The following is a 15,983-nucleotide window of genomic DNA, read 5'->3' as shown; positions in this document are numbered from 1 at the left end:
TTCAATCTGCAATTATTTTACCCCTGCATTTATAAAAGCGAAAAACGTTATTGTGGCTATAAGTAATGCTTTTTGCATTAAAATAATTACAAATTCCTTAAACGCGTGTTTTTTAGGTGTAGAATGCGGCGCGGGCATGTTGTTTGGCTTTGGTGCTGGTGCAATTGTGTTGGGAGAGGTAGAGTTTAGGTGGGGGAAAAAATTTGCGGTCCAGACTTTTTTGGTCAGGGCGTGATAGGATACAACGCACTCGACTGGACTCGCGCTATCGCGCTAGTTGGTTCTTTTCTCTATGTCGATCGGGATAACGTGGGCCAAATCTGGAAGTTCCCTTTCGAGGACGCCATCACCAAAAAGTGGACCACCCCTTTCACTCGGCCGACCTGTTATCCCATCCCCGAGGCCCAAGACCGCCACCGCCTAGTTCTCAGCAAGGAGGCCCTGCCCGAAAACGCCCCCATGCGAGACGTTGCGGCGTATTCCATGGCCGTGAACGGCCCCGAGGCTTGGTGCAAGGTCAAGTCGCTACAAGTGCAGACACGCCTTGACGCGTGGCTGTCGTGGCTGCCCGTCACGCCCACCACAAAAAAGATGGCAGGGCAGTTTTACAGATTTTAGGGTATTGTTCCTGTTGCCCCATTTTTATTCCTGTTCCTGCTCTTTCAGTCCTACTATTTTTTGTGGTGGGGCGTGCCCGTTTAATTCTGGCAAGGCCATTCAATTCCTCAGGCGTCCTGAACCCTGAACTAGCAAGTTGACATCACTTGCCATTTTCCCACCAACCAAGATGTCGAGGGCGATATCGGCGGCGTTTCGTCAGATGTCCCTGGGGCATCTGATGGTTTTTTTGGGGGGTTTTTTTTTTGCGAGAATGATCTGATGGTAAAATCGAGCGATATTGGACAAACTCGGTTCCTTAGATCGTGTGGCAGCATCATCGCGAGGGGGGCGGTCTCGATCCTTCCCGCTTCCAGTGAAGATACGATCATAGAAGCTACATCTGTGCATGAAAGGAGATTGATAAAAAAAAAAAAAAAGATGGGTAGCAGGCAGATTGGGCCTAGGATTTCCTCGCCAGCCTGGAATAGCATGGTCTATCTGGCGGCCTGCCGGAGCGACGACTCTAGCGTCAGCGTTAAAATTATGCTGAAAGTGCGGGACGGGATCTCACGGCGGGTCGCCGGCTCCTGCACTGGGCTGCTGCGTGACCATTCCTCCCTCGTTACCTACTTGAATGAGAATGTGAAGGAGAGAGGCGCTGCATGGCCTAAAGGTATCTACATGAGTGGCTACTTGCTCCTCGTGATTCGGCACAAATTACATTGAAGTTGCGGTCCAGCGGAGGGCTGGCTGTTGCTAAAGATAGAAACCAAGGCATATTGCGATGCGCAAGCACGGCGGCCGGGAGGTTTTCTCTCTTCTGCAACGATCGGCAGAGCACCCTGATGAACCGGGCTGTCCCTGGCAGAACGCAGATCGATGATGCTAGGTACCGAGGATCTTTGGGTTCGATCGACGAGCCGTTGTTTTGGATACAGAGCTGGGCGCGGATCAGTGACGCTCATGGGCCCGCAGTCGACATCACCGCCACAGAGGGATGGATGGGGGGGTGGGGGGCCAAGGCCGGGGTGGCCAGAAGCGGGCAGGGCCCCTGACTGCCGGGCGAGCGGGCAGCCCGCCCAGTCCCTTTCGACCTTTCTGACGTCGGCCTTCACTGGCCAGAAGCGGGCGTTGGGCAACACATGTGGGGGATGTTGCCCTGGCAAGTGACGACGACGGAATATCCCATTGGCGGTGCTCTGGAGCCCCTGTCCATCCCAAGACAACAGGGCGGGTCCTACCCCGCCACCGCGAACGGCGTCATTGGGCGGCGACCTTTGGCCATTCGTGATGTCGGCGCCGACAAGGGGTCGTCCAGCTTGCGTGCGCTGGGGGCAGTGCCCTGTTTCGGCACTGCACATACGGCCCCCGCCTCGTCAACGTTCCAGGGACCTGAGGGTCCTAACCGGCTGTGCCTCCTCCTTGGCTGGCACAGCATCATGCCCAGAGTTCCCCCTCCCGTATTGAATGTCCAGGATACGGGTAGTGTTGATGATGATCGTCCGTGAATGTCTACCTAGGTACCGGCTGCCGTGGTCACTAGCAAGCGGGTAACAAAATTAAATTTGCACTATCGAAGCAGATACCGAGCTTTCGGGTGCAATCGCTGCCGCGACCCCGAGCGAGAAAATCCAAAAGAAAATATTTCCCGTATTGGATGCTACTGGATAAGCAGCCGCATTTTTCGACTTTTTTTTTAGATTCGATTTGAAGGTGTGGATATTTGATGAAAACTGGGTGTATTCCGATATTGTCCTGGTTTGGTGCTTCGGGTGTGAATTCAATTTTGCTACCCGCCTTACTGGGTACCACTATATGAAGTCACTTCGATCAGATCACAGGGGAGTGCATTTCTCCACCTCCATTCAGTCGCCATGCGGGCTGCTTCGAGGTATAAAGGAGGCCGGGCCTCATCGAACTACAGGTTCTTTCTCTTGTCCTGAGCATCCATCACTCTGTAAATATCTACCTACTGTACAACCTTCGCTATCAGCCATTTGCCTCACTTTCGTTGGAATAAGATAACCACAACCAATACACCAATCCCTACATACCACCGAAAATGAAGTACTCCACCGCCTTCGCCGCCCTTTCCGCCGCCGGCCTCGTCTCGGCCCAGAGCCTCGACAGTGTCCCCCAGTGCGCGCGCCAGTGCCTGGGCCCTGCCATCAAGGAGACAGGCTGCTCCGAGACGGACGTTTCCTGCTTCTGCAAGCCCGAGAACAGGGAGAAGATCGTCTCGGCAGGGACCGGCTGCGTTCTGCAGAGCTGCGGGCAAGAGACCGCCCTAAGTACGTGACACCCACACACACACACACATACACCCTTCGCGGAAGCAAGATATCAGCAAACTACTTTTTTTGTGATTCAGTTGGGGTCAGGTCACTAACACAAGCCGCCGCCACCATCAGAGGAGGTCCTCCCCGCCATCTCCAAGGTCTGCGAGAGCGCCTCGGGCAGCACCAACATCATTCTGCCCGGCACCACCATGCCGACGACCGGGGGCGGCGCGACCGCCACCACCTCCTCGGCCGCCGCCACCGGCACCCTCGTCAGTGGCATCCCCACGTTCCGGCCCACCGCCAGCACCACCATGATCAGCATCCCCACGACCCGGCCCGGCACCAACGGCACCGGTGGCACCGGTGGCACCGGCGGCAACACCACGAGCCCCCCTCCTTCTGCCGCGGCGCCCAAGCTCAGCGGCGTCAGCGGCGTCGCCATGCTGGCTCTGGCTTTCTTTGCCGCGTACTAAGCGAGATGTGGGCTTGAGCCACATGAACTGCTTCGGTCGGGGTTGTATCAACTTTGGGGGGGCGGTCTCGATAGAGAAACGCAGCTCCTGGGTGGGTGATTCCCGAGAGGAACTTTCAACGGGTTGGGTTTGCGCATGCTCCCTGCCCGCGCCAACATACGGCGACAATTCTTTGTAACTATTTTCGCGTCTCATCAGACGTATCGCAACAGCAAGCCATAATAATGATAATTCTATCTGTATCTGAACCTGCGTTGATTTCGATACATACTATATACATCATTCGTGTTCATCGTGCGGCAGTTTGCAGCAGACTGTATGTCCAACACACGTGACGGGCGTGGCCGATCTGGATATGGTCATTGCGATGGGCCAGGCGAAATCCTATCGTACAGGCGCGCTTCGCGGATTAGAGAAACAGCATGCCGGCCGCGACCATGGCCATGGCGAGGCAAGCGCCGCCCAGGGTCGGCTGCAGCATGGAGCTCCCCGCGGCCACGGGGGCGGCCTTGCCGGCGGCCGTGCTCTTCTCGTTGGCCTCGACCGGCGCGGCGGCGGGCGCGGACGGATCGCCGCCACCTTCGTTTTTGACCGGCACAGGGGGTGAGATGGGAGCCGGACTGAGGCCACCATCGAGCGTGTCCAGGGCGGAGGCGTCGGCGGTCCGGTTGGTGCCGCGGTTGGCGGCACCACCCCCTGCTGCCGCGGACCGGAGGAGTTCCGCCACGGCCGTGTAGGCGGGAGTTTTTTGGTAGTTCTGGTCCAGCAGGCACGCCTCGCCGGCGCCGGGGAACGTGCCGGGGATCCACGAGAACTTGTCCGTGAACTGCCACGCGATGACGCCGACACACTTTGGCGTGTCCAGGCAGGCGCCGACGACGCTGGTGTAGTCGGTCGCCTGCTGCTGGCGGGCCGCCGCGTTGGCTGGCACCTTGGAGTGGCGGATATCGAGCTCCGTGTAGCTGACCTCGACGCCCAGGTCGGTGAAGCGCTTGAGGTGCGTGGCCAGGTCCTGGCGGCTCGGGGTCTTCCCCACGGTGAAGTGGCCCTGGAAGCCAACGCCGTCGATGCGCTCTCCCGCGTCCTTGACCAGCTTTACGATGCTGAGGGCTGTGTCGGCCTTTTTGCCCTTGAACTCGACGTTGAAGTCGTTGTAATACAGTTTGGCCGCCGGGTCGGCAGCAGCGGCGAGCTTGAAGGAGAGCGGGATGAAATCTTTGCCAAGCGTTTTGAAGAAGACCGAGTTGCGGAACGAGCCGTCCTCGTTGGCGGCCTCGTTGACGACATCCCATGCATAGCACTGTCCTTTGAAGTGGCCCATGACACGGTTGATATGCGTCTCAATAACCTTGGTGAGGCTTTCTTTTGTGAATTGTCCGTTTTGCACTTCGGTTTGATCGTGTTAGTGGCTAAAGTAAGGAATACAAAGGCCTAAAGGCACAGCGACATACCAAAGCTCGGTAGCTGCGAGTGCCACACAAGCGTGTGGCATCGGAGCAGGCGCTGGTCCGACTTTGCCAGGTTGGCGACCTGGTTCGGGGGGTCGAAGTTGAACTCATCGGGCCTCGGCTGGATGTTTCCCCATTTCATACTGTTCTCCGGTACAACCAGGCCGAACTCCCTCACGTCCTTGACGATGCCCGTGTACGTCGCATCGCGAAAGTTGTTCGTATCCGTAGCAGTCCCGAAATAAAGCTTGCCCGCCTTCACAGCGAGGCTGTGGAGACCTTCGTCCGCCGCCGCGCCGCCGCCGCTCCCACCAGCCTGGCCCAGTGCACCAGAGGCGGCGGTCAAGAGTAAGGTAGCAAGGGCGGGAAATCTTGCCATCATGGAAGTTGATGCGAGATAACGAGACCCTATCCTGAGGGTGAAAGGAGAATGAGATAAAGAGGGCGACCGCGACACTGCCGGGTCTAGAAGTAAGGGATAGGAAAGGATAGACAAGAAGTGAAGGGGCACGCAAGCGAGCCGAAGAGCTAGACAAGGAGTCAGATAAGGCGCATTGGATATCACAGCTTTCTTTGACAATTTGCAGCCCTGGTTGCCAAACCCGATCCCAGCCTCGAGCAGGTGATGTTAACCAAATAGAAATGAAGCAATTCCAAAGCGGCAGAGGGGAAGGAGGAGAAGAAACAACTCGAGAGGGAGAGATGACCAATTCATCGGAGCCTGCCCTTTTTATCAATCGTTTCCCCCCTCATGCCCTTCAGCCAGGCCGCCCCTGACGCGCTTATTTGCGAACTGCCGAGTGCCGCAGCGCATGTCCCTGCTCGGATGATTGGGGAAAGGCAGCTGTTGCGATTCGGGGAGGGAGCAATGCTTGCGGCTCGGCTCGGTTTCAGGCACGGTCAGATCAGACCAGCAGGGGTGTAGTGAGAGTGCAGTGATAGGGCCGGCCCCATCGAGGCGGCAGAGGCTCACGCGAGAAGACGCCAGCGTGGGTTCATTTTTTCTGGGGCCGTTGGATCGACATCAAACGGCAAACGGGGGCCGGGGGCAAGCTTGGGATGGGTTTCAATGCGCGTAGTGGTGGTGGGTGGGTGTTGAGTGAGTGGTGGCCGTGTCCTCCCGTCATACGCATGACACAAGCATTGACCAATGCCGGGCATGGAAGCGGGAAAGCTTGCCGAAGCTGCCAGACCCCCGCAAAGCCCTATTTGAACGGCATTCCATGACATGGGATTTTTGAGTTGGAAGCCAGAATGATTGTTGCTCGACAAGCAACATCGAGGCGCCCTGCCCAAAGCCGTTTCCCAGATGACGACGTTTCTGGTGAGAGCCACGAGGCCACGCACAGCACCCACCGCGCGAGCCACCTGATTGGCGATACAAGTTGGCCCCGCAAAGCTGCGCCGCCTTCCCCCAGCTTTTTTCCAGTGCTGCCTGCGATCAAAGATGGAAGTAGTGGAGGCAACCCAGCATGTGACGTGCGTAGAAAAATAGGTAAACAATTGAGATTTGGATGGTAGTTTGACTGTGATGGTGCTCAGACAATTGAATGGCCCAATCCCTCCCGCCGCTCCGGGACATCTGCTTTCCCGCCAGCCCAGACCCGTTCAAGCCGACCTAGCTCCCAATTGATCGGTTCCCGCCTCGTGACGAATTGCCGCAGGGGCGTTGCTAGAACCCTGCGGGCAACCCCGTCAGCATTCGTCTCTTTAGACTTTGCGCTTCGCGCGCGCGGTCGCCATGGGCTTCGAGTCGTTCTCCAAGAAGCTCACCAAGGCCACCCGGGCCACCCAGCAGTACATCACTAAGAAATGGTGCGATGGCCCTTCCCCCCTCTCCCGCCGTCCTCGATCGCGTGGCTGCTGCCATCTTTCACAGCCAGCAGCAGCCGCCGCAGGACCTCGCCCCACATGACGCGCCCCTGAATTCCACGCTACCAAACCCCCATCACGCCGCCTTGGTCCCGCAATTAACATCCTCCCACCATCACGACCCCTTTCCCCTCCCGCATAGGGAAGAGCGCAAGGAGAACCGCGCACCGGAGGAAGACCCCGAGGCTGCGGCCAGGGCCGAGGCCGAGCGCGCCCTGGCCCGCGAGCGCAACGAGTTCCTGGCCCCCATCGCGGCGCGCCTCGAGCAGAGCAGCAGCGCGGACGCCGCCTCGGCCGACCCGGGCGCCGGCGTTAGCGAGATGGAGCAGCCGCTGGCCTTCACGCGCGACACGACCCACCGGGCCGTCCTGCTCGTCACGACGCCCATCGAGTTCGGCCCCGTCGAGCTGACCAAGCAGTCGTACCGCCTGCTGGCCCGCCACGTCGGCATGAGCATGAACAGCATCTGCCACTGGGCTCTGTGCGTCATCGACCGCGGCGTCGGCCGGTCCTTCTCGTATGACCTGATGAGCGACCGCCTCGAGCTCAACATGATCGGCAAGAACGTCTTCCGCGTCAACGAGGTCACGCCCGAGTTCGTCCAGACGTGGAGCGGCGCCTACTACGTCGGCGAGACCACAAAGAGCCACGAGGAGATCCAGTCGCTCGGCGAGAAGCACATGAGCCTCAACCCAAAGTACAGCCTGCTCGAGAGCAACTGCCAGCACCTGGCCGAGACCCTCGTGCGCGAGCTGTGCGATGGCGGCCGCCTCATCAGCCAGCACAAGCTCGACGAGGAGCTCAGGCTGATCTCGCCCAAGATGGCCATGGATATAATGATGGCCAAGCTGCAGAGTAAGCTTGACGATCCCGGCCAGGGCGAGGAGAGCGATTCGGTCAAGCGAGACGTCGACGTGCTCGGTTCTTTGTGGTCCAAGGTGAAGAAGCATCGCTAGGAACGTGGCGGCCGCCAATCTCCTGCCCAGCGGATAGCCCTTTGCATCGGCGTATCAAGGGGTTTCTACCCTGGCGTGGCCCCGTTGAGGTTGCTCTATTTCTCTCGAGTAGACATTTGTCAATTAGTGATACTTGTTTAGACCACACGGTGCCAATCAGGCATCCTCTTCTGACGTAGGCATTCCATAATCCATCACCACGACAGTTATCGAGTCAGCTGGATTGGCTCATCCCCGTCCGTGACGCCTGCTACTGGACCTGGGTCATCCTGGCCACTGTCTTCGACCATTGGCATTGGCGCCCTGACAACGGGGCAAACATATTCATCACCACCTGTGTCTATTCACCTGTTGTTTCTTTCTAATCCACCTCGTAACGCTCCGGGTATAGTCACCTTGCTAACAGGTCGCTTTGTCATTTGAATTTATACGCTGTTTTCTTTTCCCATTTCCGCCTTTTTACAAAATCACCCTCCTAACGTTTTCCGCGTAGGCCGTAATCCTAACAGCTTTGCCTTGCGCGGAGCGATTATTAACACAAGTAACACCCCCAACAGGCTTATCATGTACATGTTATTAAAATACATTAAATAAAGGGTTTCCTCACGAGCACAGTACCGGCTTGCAAAACCAAAAAATGAATAGTTCTTTTTTTAAAAAAAGAAAAAAATATAAAAAAATAATGGTCGATTATCCCCCAGTTCCAGTCCCACCCACGGTCGTCTACCGGCACTAGGAGGCAACGTATTGCAACAAATCACAGTGAAGTTGCCATGGACGTGGTGGCAGCCCTGTCAACTACTATGACGTGGGTAGCGCTCATGGCGGGAGTTGAACCCGCAACCTTGTGGTGAAGATATAGCTATCCCCAAGACCACTCGGCCACTTGTTTTGTTGCAAGCAGCTCCAGAGAAGTAACATATCAGGGTACCCCTCCTCCCCGCCTGCTGTGGGCCTGGGCAAACAAAGCCAGCGGTCGTTCAACCCGGGGTGAGCCAGATGTGAGGAGGAAGCGATGCCTACCTAGGTATCTAAAAAGACTGTTCGTTCGTTCCTTCCCTTTTTGTGCCCAGACTCCTCGAAGCTCCACCGTAACTGAGCCCAACTAGCCACCCCAACTCGAGCGCAAAACTTCCGCCAAACTCTTCCACGATTTTACTAGCCCTTGGCCAGTTCCTTCCCAGACACATCGAAATACCCACACACATCGAAATAAGAACCAAGCCCGCGCCCAAGATGCCTTCGCTCGTTGGTTTGAAGAGGTCTTTGCCAAGGTCCGGCATGAAATATGCCGACTATAACAATATTCTTTCCCGCGGGAGCCGCGACCGCAAGGTCGCTCAAGCCATCATGACCGCCGCTGCCGCTGCTACCTCCTCCTCATCCTCCACCATCACCACCACCGAGCTGACCAGGTGGGTCGTCGAGCCGCACCTGGCTCAAATCTTCCGAGACGCCGCCGACCTGTTCGCGGCCAGGAACGCCCGTGGCGGGGAGTCGCCGGCCTTTTCGGCCGACTTCTTCCACCTGATGGAAGCACTGCGGCCCATCAGGGCCTGGACCATGGCTCTCAAAGAGCCCATCTTCATCGAGCTTTTCGCGAAGCTCAGCGCGGCCCGTGCCGCCTGGAGGGCAAGCCCTCAGCACCCCCACGACGAGGACAAGCACTGCGAGCTCGCCAAGGCCATCGACCAGTTCAACCTAGTCGCTGGCGGCAACAAGACTCGGGAGTGGGCCGACGGCGGCCTCGAGCTTTACGAGCTGGTGGGCGGGCTGGCGGGCGTCGACGCCGACAGCAGCAGCGGTGAGGACGACGAGTATGTATGTCTATTAGAATCCCCCACACTAACAATCTATTTAATTATACTAATACAAAAGCTCCCCACACAGCCAGCCTTTTCTTCAACAAGCGGACGACGACGTCGACATGGGAGATGGTGAGCAGGACAGCCACCTTGCCACCATCGAGGGGGTGACAGAGCAGGTGGAGGAGATGGGCCTTTGCGACTAGAACGCGGGCGGGACATAGCCCAAAACGACGGAAGGATGGAGGAGGGATGGAGGGAGGCATACCAAGGCCATACCAGAGCTGGTTGCCGACATTAGCAGCATTTTTGTCTTGACAATTGGACGTTTGGTTTTCTGCTGCAGCTGAATTGTCCTCATATTTCTCTGAGAATCATCTTAGAAGTGAATTGCAACATTGTGTGGACAACAACGAGACAAAAGGCACCTTTATTATTGTGGGACTTTTCCTCCCGCAACCCTTTTTCGCGTTTGCCACAGTCTTCAGCTGGGGTGAAGTGTCACCGCGGAATAACTCACCTCTTCGGGCTGAATCCAAAAATTGCAACCGACGGCTTTTCTTGTTACGTGTTTTGATCAGGACAGAACGGTTTCCTCGTCCGCTCAGATTTGATCGTCCTGTAATCATATGCCGTGTCCAGGTCGAACCAGTGGCTTTCCAACCAATTTTCCGGTTCACTGTACCCCAGACGCGAAACAGCATTTGTAGATTGCACAGTTCTATCTGGAGCCGCCCAGTATCTGGCGAAAAAAAGTGTAGCAAGAAAGAACGACCAAGTTGGCCACTCCCAACCCACATCACTCCCCCACACTGCCTAACGGTTCATTCAGGAAGGGCCTTACACATGGACAAGAGCCAGCAGGGCGCCATATGAAGGCAGATAGGATAGGGCACATGCTGGTCCTTTCGGCTATGGCTGAATCACGCGGGCGAGATGGCAGAAAGCTTGCCCAGCTTCCTGCCCGTGCGGACCGGAGGTCGCCCCGCATCGAAGGCGGACTCACCGTCGCGGCCAAAGGCTGCCTTGCTGGGGGGGCTCGTGGGGGTTGAAGAGCTTCGGAGAACTCCCTGCTTCGAGGAGCAACGAGTCGTCGCGGCCAAGGACCAGCAACTTGATATTGCCGGGGCCCTTGATAGGCTTGAGGAACTGCGGAGCCCGCGCCTCGAGGGCGGACGGGTCGTCGCGGCCAAGTATCGGCAGGTTAACGGGGCCCTTGATGGGCGTAAATACCGTCCGAGGTGCTCGCGCATCAAGGGCGGATGAGTCGTCGCGCGCAAAGATTAGCTTGACGGGCTTGGTGACCCTGCTAGAGTCTGGCGCCTCGACGGCGGGCTGCTCGTCGCGCCCCAAGACGATGCCGGGGCCTTTAATAGGGGTGATGACCCTTCGAGGCTCACGCGCCTCGAGGGGCGGTCGGGCTGGCGCGGTTGGGAATCGGGGCGTCCACGGCGCGGCCCATGGCCGGGGCGCCAATGGCGAGCAGGGCCATGAGCGTGGTGATCTTTGTCGGGTGCATCTTGGCGGTTCTTGGGGGCGGCCGGGTCGAAGAACGGAGGGAGGGATAAGATTGTGTCGGAATGGTAGCTGAGGGTTTAGGGGTTTGAAGTGTTTATCGAGAAGGGGAGGGGAGAGCCGGCAAAAGACAGATGAAGTTCGGTTGGACAAAGGGGAAACAAAACGAAAATGCAGAGGAAACCAAAGGAGAAGGTTGCATGATGAGTGGTCGGGGTGATGATGAGGAGAGAAGCAGTCTTGACAGGAGCAAGCCTCGGCACGGCTCTTATACAGACGGCAGACGGCAGACAAGTTGCCACAAGACAACCCGAAGCCGAGCACAAAGACACCACGATTCAGAACCAACTCACCCTGTACGACACCTGCGCTCCCTCGATAAGGATACAATGATCCAAGGTTCGCAAAGGAACGGCTTGCTTACCACCTAGGCCTCCGATAATGCCAGATCCCACAGCAGGACTGCATAGCCCTGGCCTGACCACTTTCGACTCTAGGGTCCTATCTTTGGTGATCAACATCCATGTGTGTGGGGTTGGAGCAGAGCGCGTCTTGTCCAACGCGTACAGTTCAGTCAATGCGGGCGCAAGCGTGAGTGCATCCAACGCATCAAACGTCTTGCCCAAGACTGACGGGGGGCACATGCATGTTTTCTCGCCATCGATCAAAATAGTGGGTGGGGAGATGTCTTTTGCGCTCGTAGACCGCAAGCCTGAAATAACGAAAAAAGAGGCGAACGGAGTGGGATGTTGGGGGGCAAAGTCGAACGACATCAAGAAGGCGAGCATGTTGGACCTTGGCACCAGTGACAGCCAAACGCCGTCGGATATCAGGGTCTCGGGCTGAGGGATAAGGGGCGACCCCTGGCACGGATCTGGAGATGCAGTCACATTCCGTCAAAGCTAGAAGCGGGCCGTGTTGCCCGGGGCTCCCTGTCTCGAAACCCTGCAGTGGGTGCTCACGGCGCACAAACCCCATCCGGAACCCACCCAAGGGTCCAAATGGCAACCGACGTTCTGGGGTAAATCTGGAGGGAGGCAACCAACCAACGCGGGTTGTGGCGTTCCGAACTACACACACCCGCCCACCACCCACCCCAACTCAAGGCCCCCGAGCCAACAGCCCCTCGAGCTGCTCCTGGCTGCGCACGGCGTCGGCGAGCGTCGGGACGTCGCGGCCGTCGGCGAAGCGCTCGTAGAGCTCGGCCACGCTCCTCGCCCGCAGCGGCAACTCCTCCTGCCAGGCGGCCCAGGCCCAGTTGGCGCGCTCGACCGAGTCCGTCTCGAAGTCGTGCACCTCGATCGAGACGCCTTGCGGGCCGACCGGGTCCGTCAGGTCGTACGAGAAGGCGTGCAGCGTCGTGCCCGCCTTGGCCGTCAGCCGGATCTCGCCCCGCTCGCCGGCGACGGTCCAGCGCAGCGGCGCCTCGCCCGGGAAAGGGGCGCCCAGGCGGAAGCGGTGGAGCACGGCCGCGCCGGCGGCGTCGACGCCGGAGGAGGAGCCCGAGTCGGGGCCCGGGGCCACCTGGCCCGTGACGACGATCAGGTCCGGGACGTTGGTGGTTACGGTGCCTGCGGCCTGGCCGGACGCGTCGATGAGTTTGACCTCGGGCCGTTGGAGATGCAGGTTGCCTTGTGGGTTCTGGATGTGGCCGAGGACGGAGTTGACTTGGTCGAACACTGGAGGTGGTTTCACATATCCACATATTAATGACCCGTGGTTGACTGGTTCGGGAATTCATCGACAGTAAAATGCTTTCCAGTGGTGACTTACAGTGGCCAAACCCAATGGTGTAGATGTTGCCCCCGATGGCCTTGTCTGTAAAGTACTCCAGACTCGCGGGGATGGAGTCGCGGCTGTTGAGCCCGCCGTTGGCCAGCACCTCGGAGCTCAGGACCTTTCCGATGCGGCCCTGGCGCAGGAGCTCCCGCACCTTGAGCACGGGCGGCGCCACGCGGCCCTGCACCCCGACCATGGTGCGCCCGCCGCCCTCCGCCGCCGCCGCCAGCAGCTCGCGCGAGCGCGCGACGTCCTGGCTCACGGGCCACTCGATGTAGACGTCCTTGCCGGCGCGGAGGCTGGCGAGGGCGCCGGCGTGGTGGTTGTCGACGCGCGTGCAGACGACGACGAGGTCGACGGCGGCGTCGGCGGCCAGCGCGGCCGCCGAGCCGTAGGCGCGCGTCGTCGACGCGGGGAGGTCGTAGGCGGCGACGGCGGCGCGCGCGGCGTCCTCGCTCGAGTTGAGCAGCGCCACGATCTCGTACCGGGCCCGGCCGCGCTCCGAGAGGAGGTAGGGCAGGTGCGCGCCCGCCGCCCAGCCCGTCTTGGCGCTGGACGAGAGACCGACCAGGGCGATGCGGATGGGTGCCATGGTTGTTTGTTTCGTGATGTTGTCCCGTGGGTGAGTTTGTTCTGGGAGGACTTGGTGGTTTTCTTTGCTGGGTGCTGACGAGTGCGTGCCCTCACAGGAGACTATTGTTCTCAAGTACACAAAACGCCATGTTTCATGACGAACGGCAGCCGGGCTTAAGTACTTTGCTGGTCAGTCCAAAACGACATGATGTCGTGATCGAGAGCCATTGAGGTAATACCATGGCAGCTACCTATTTGTCATCTCGATTGTATGGCGCATTTCTAAGCCATCCATCCCACAGCTCGCACCAAGACACTTGCCTAAATCTCGGACTGCAGCGCCACATGACCATGATCTCCGCGGTTAAGATCTTGGACACTGCGGAAAGTCGGCATCAAATTGGTAAGGACCGGATGATCTCGAATGCATTCGTCTGGAGAATACGACAGGTGAGATTGGTACTGTTCACTCACAGACCAGAGCTCGCTATCGAGGAATAGTGGGCCTCTAGGGACTAGGCGGTGTTGGCGGTTCTGACATGGCGGCTGATTGTCAGCGGTTCAATTGCTTGTGATATTTTGTATTTACTAAAGATAAAAGGATTTAGAAGGTTATGTAAAAAAAAAAAAAAAAAAAAAACAAACCAAGAACAACAACATACTACACAATTAAGCAGTTGATCTTGAGAGCCCTCAACTCTGAGAGCCATCCACCCCGGATCGCTTCCCTTCCGTCGGCAGATGGCGCCTCACCGAGCACCGCGGCAGAGGGCAAAGGTTGCTCGCGGCCGTCTCGAAATTCCCACAACGCCACGAGCGTGTCCATGGCCGTCTTGACGTAGCCCCAGGGGCAGATGCTCAACCACATCTGCTCCAGCCGGCGCAGCACCCAGCCCCGCCTGTCCGGGTCTGTCGTGAGCGCCCCGAGGATGAAGGTGGGCCAGACGGATCCCTTGAACAGCGCGTCCGTCTCGGATATGGACAGCAGATGCTCGAATATGTCCGACGCGAAGCCTTCGGTGGCCGTCCTCGCCGCTTGTACGGGGCCGCCACCGTCGCCACCGTCGCCGCCGTCGTCAAAGGCTTCGGACGCGGCCATCAAGAGATACGCGCACGCGGCCGACCGGTGGGCGCAGGCCATGTGCTCCCTGCTTTGCACCATGTCCAAAGTGCTCGCGTCGTCGGCGCTGTCGTAGCCATTGGCAGCGATGATCGACTCGGCCCAGCGGCGCGCATCAAAGTCGTGTAGTTGACCCATGAGCTCGGCTGCGGCCTCTTTCTGCGACGGCGATGACCCCCTTCCGTCGTCGCCGTCGCCGCGCATATCGGCGGCAAGCTGGGACGAGCGTAGAATTGCTGCCAGTATCTCACTGGGACACGAGTGATACGTGTTGGCCTCGGCGCGTAGAAGCATCGAGACGACGTCGAGCGAATCAAACACCTCGCCCGCCCGAGTTCCTTGCCACGAGCCGAGTGTTGAGCCCAAGATGAAGAAACTGAGGCAGTCCGACATCACATAGTCGCGCAGAGTTTCTATCGAGGAATCCACAGTGCGGTAGCCTCTCGCGAACGGCAAGCATGCAGATGACGGTGGCTGGTCGGCGGCAGCAGCGGCAACGACGGCAGCGGGCCGTAGCATGGCTATCAGTCGACCAGCGGCGACGACATGAGCCTGCCAACTGTCGCGGCCCGAGTCGACCAGGTCAAAGTTGATGAGATAGACAACGGCAGTGAGAACATCACCGTAGTTGTGGGGACCCAGGTTCTCGAGAGCGTCCTTGATCAAAACGATGGCCTTGTGCTTGGCGGCAAGAGCGTCTAGTAGCTTTTCCCGAAACGGCAGGCCGCGAGAGCGCAGAAACGAGACCTGGTGGACAGCGGCGAGTGCGACGACGACATGCCGCAGGAAAGCATGCCCTTGGCACAGGGGCACCAAGTTGCGGAAGGGATTCCGGTTGGGGGTGTCGTACACGACCAGGTCCCGCGCGACCCTCTCCACGTCTGAAAGTTTTGGGTGCGGGCGATGAGATGAGGAGCGAGAGGCAGAGCTGGCATATGTTTAGAGGGACGACTTACAGTAATGCATGTAATATCTCGTGGCAGTGTCAAAATCCTGAGTGACAGGGTCCACCAACGAATGCAGAGTTAGGCCATCTAGACCCTCAAGGCCGAGACCCCAAGGCTCAGGGCTTAAAGACCTGCTGGCGCTGCCATGTCGGCTGGGAACCAGCTCGCAGCTCGACGGGCTGGAAATCGGCACCGATGGCGGCGAAGAGGACGCAGATGCTGCGACTGGCGAACTAGACAGAGACAGCCTGGCCCTCCGCGCGCCGGCAGCGACAGCGGGCGGGTGCGGCGGCGGCGCAAACGAGGTCTGGCCAGCCCGCCTACCGCGGCTAGCCACCGAGTCGGTAAAGATAAAAAGCTTGCCGTAGCCCAGACACTCCTGCCCCACAACCACGCACTTGCGGCACGTCGGCAGGGCTCGGTCGCAGACCAACCGCCGGCGCCGGCAGTTGTGGCACTTGTGCGGGGCCTGTTCGAGTCGTCGACTCATCAAGGAGATCGATCAGACAGACAGACAGACAGACCGGTCTCCACGAGGTCCGCGGGTCGGTGACTAACGAGAAAAAAAAATGGTGCCTAGCACGAGGACGTGGGCAGAAATCAGGTAGCGCTG

General features: G+C 58.6%; 9 protein-coding genes across 9 annotated transcripts; 5 read left to right on the top strand and 4 right to left on the bottom strand.

Moving 5' to 3' along the window:
* Positions 1–297: 297 nt before the first annotated feature.
* On the top strand, positions 298–618 carry GGTG_06516 (hypothetical protein; the record flags this gene model as incomplete). Its single annotated transcript, XM_009224335.1, has 1 exon — positions 298–618. The coding sequence occupies exon 1, from the start codon at positions 460–462 to the stop codon at positions 616–618; it is 159 nt and encodes a 52-aa protein (XP_009222599.1). The 5' UTR covers positions 298–459.
* Positions 619–1,742: 1,124 nt separating this feature from the next.
* Positions 1,743–2,441, top strand: GGTG_06515 (hypothetical protein; the record flags this gene model as incomplete). Its single annotated transcript, XM_009224334.1, has 1 exon — positions 1,743–2,441. The coding sequence occupies one exon, from the start codon at positions 1,743–1,745 to the stop codon at positions 2,106–2,108; it is 366 nt and encodes a 121-aa protein (XP_009222598.1). The 3' UTR covers positions 2,109–2,441.
* Positions 2,442–2,493: 52 nt separating this feature from the next.
* GGTG_06514 (hypothetical protein) lies at positions 2,494–3,607 on the top strand. The gene is made up of 2 exons (XM_009224333.1): positions 2,494–2,891; positions 3,012–3,607. Exons 1-2 carry the CDS (start codon positions 2,663–2,665, stop codon positions 3,353–3,355), a joined length of 573 nt encoding a protein of 190 aa, XP_009222597.1. The 5' UTR covers positions 2,494–2,662; the 3' UTR covers positions 3,356–3,607.
* On the bottom strand, positions 3,494–6,162 carry GGTG_06513 (endo-1,4-beta-xylanase). Its single transcript, XM_009224332.1, has 2 exons — positions 4,807–6,162; positions 3,494–4,741 (listed from the first exon to the last, which is right to left on the bottom strand). The coding sequence occupies exons 1-2, from the start codon at positions 5,183–5,185 to the stop codon at positions 3,765–3,767; spliced, it is 1,356 nt and encodes a 451-aa protein (XP_009222596.1). The 5' UTR covers positions 5,186–6,162; the 3' UTR covers positions 3,494–3,764.
* Positions 6,163–6,270: 108 nt separating this feature from the next.
* Positions 6,271–7,883, top strand: GGTG_06512 (hypothetical protein). Its single transcript, XM_009224331.1, has 2 exons — positions 6,271–6,618; positions 6,818–7,883. Exons 1-2 carry the CDS (start codon positions 6,545–6,547, stop codon positions 7,629–7,631), a joined length of 888 nt encoding a protein of 295 aa, XP_009222595.1. The 5' UTR covers positions 6,271–6,544; the 3' UTR covers positions 7,632–7,883.
* Positions 7,884–8,867: 984 nt separating this feature from the next.
* Positions 8,868–9,732, top strand: GGTG_06511 (hypothetical protein; the record flags this gene model as incomplete). Its single annotated transcript, XM_009224330.1, has 2 exons — positions 8,868–9,448; positions 9,522–9,732. 2 exons carry the CDS (start codon positions 8,868–8,870, stop codon positions 9,640–9,642), a joined length of 702 nt encoding a protein of 233 aa, XP_009222594.1. The 3' UTR covers positions 9,643–9,732.
* A 706-nt stretch (positions 9,733–10,438) lies between these two features.
* Positions 10,439–10,955, bottom strand: GGTG_06510 (hypothetical protein; the record flags this gene model as incomplete). The annotated part of the gene is made up of 2 exons (XM_009224329.1): positions 10,439–10,742; positions 10,837–10,955. The coding sequence occupies 2 exons, from the start codon at positions 10,953–10,955 to the stop codon at positions 10,439–10,441; spliced, it is 423 nt and encodes a 140-aa protein (XP_009222593.1).
* Positions 10,956–12,052: 1,097 nt separating this feature from the next.
* On the bottom strand, positions 12,053–13,322 carry GGTG_06509 (hypothetical protein; the record flags this gene model as incomplete). Its single annotated transcript, XM_009224328.1, has 2 exons — positions 12,053–12,630; positions 12,725–13,322. 2 exons carry the CDS (start codon positions 13,320–13,322, stop codon positions 12,053–12,055), a joined length of 1,176 nt encoding a protein of 391 aa, XP_009222592.1.
* A 642-nt stretch (positions 13,323–13,964) lies between these two features.
* On the bottom strand, positions 13,965–15,860 carry GGTG_06508 (acriflavine sensitivity control protein acr-2; the record flags this gene model as incomplete). Its single annotated transcript, XM_009224327.1, has 2 exons — positions 13,965–15,304; positions 15,380–15,860. The coding sequence occupies 2 exons, from the start codon at positions 15,858–15,860 to the stop codon at positions 13,965–13,967; spliced, it is 1,821 nt and encodes a 606-aa protein (XP_009222591.1).
* Positions 15,861–15,983: the final 123 nt, after the last annotated feature.

Source organism: Gaeumannomyces tritici (genome assembly GCF_000145635.1).
Source record: "Gaeumannomyces tritici R3-111a-1 unplaced genomic scaffold supercont2.3, whole genome shotgun sequence".
Lineage (NCBI taxonomy): Eukaryota > Fungi > Ascomycota > Sordariomycetes > Magnaporthales > Magnaporthaceae > Gaeumannomyces > Gaeumannomyces tritici.
This window is presented reverse-complemented; position numbering and strand designations above follow the sequence as displayed.

What these genes read in the sequence shown, in the direction of transcription:
- GGTG_06514 (XM_009224333.1), top strand. Translation starts at nt 2,663, where the DNA reads ATGAAGTACTCCACCGCCTTCGCCGCCCTTTCCGCCGCCGGCCTCGTC. An exon ending in CGGGCAAGAGACCGCCCTAA is followed by an intron (nt 2,892 to 3,011) that starts GTACGTGACACC and finishes CGCCACCATCAG; the next exon opens with AGGAGGTCCTCCCCGCCATC.
- GGTG_06513 (XM_009224332.1), bottom strand. Translation starts at nt 5,185, where the DNA reads ATGATGGCAAGATTTCCCGCCCTTGCTACCTTACTCTTGACCGCCGCC. An exon ending in CTCGCAGCTACCGAGCTTTG is followed by an intron (nt 4,742 to 4,806) that starts GTATGTCGCTGT and finishes ATCAAACCGAAG; the next exon opens with TGCAAAACGGACAATTCACA.
- GGTG_06512 (XM_009224331.1), top strand. Translation starts at nt 6,545, where the DNA reads ATGGGCTTCGAGTCGTTCTCCAAGAAGCTCACCAAGGCCACCCGGGCC. An exon ending in CAGTACATCACTAAGAAATG is followed by an intron (nt 6,619 to 6,817) that starts GTGCGATGGCCC and finishes CCTCCCGCATAG; the next exon opens with GGAAGAGCGCAAGGAGAACC.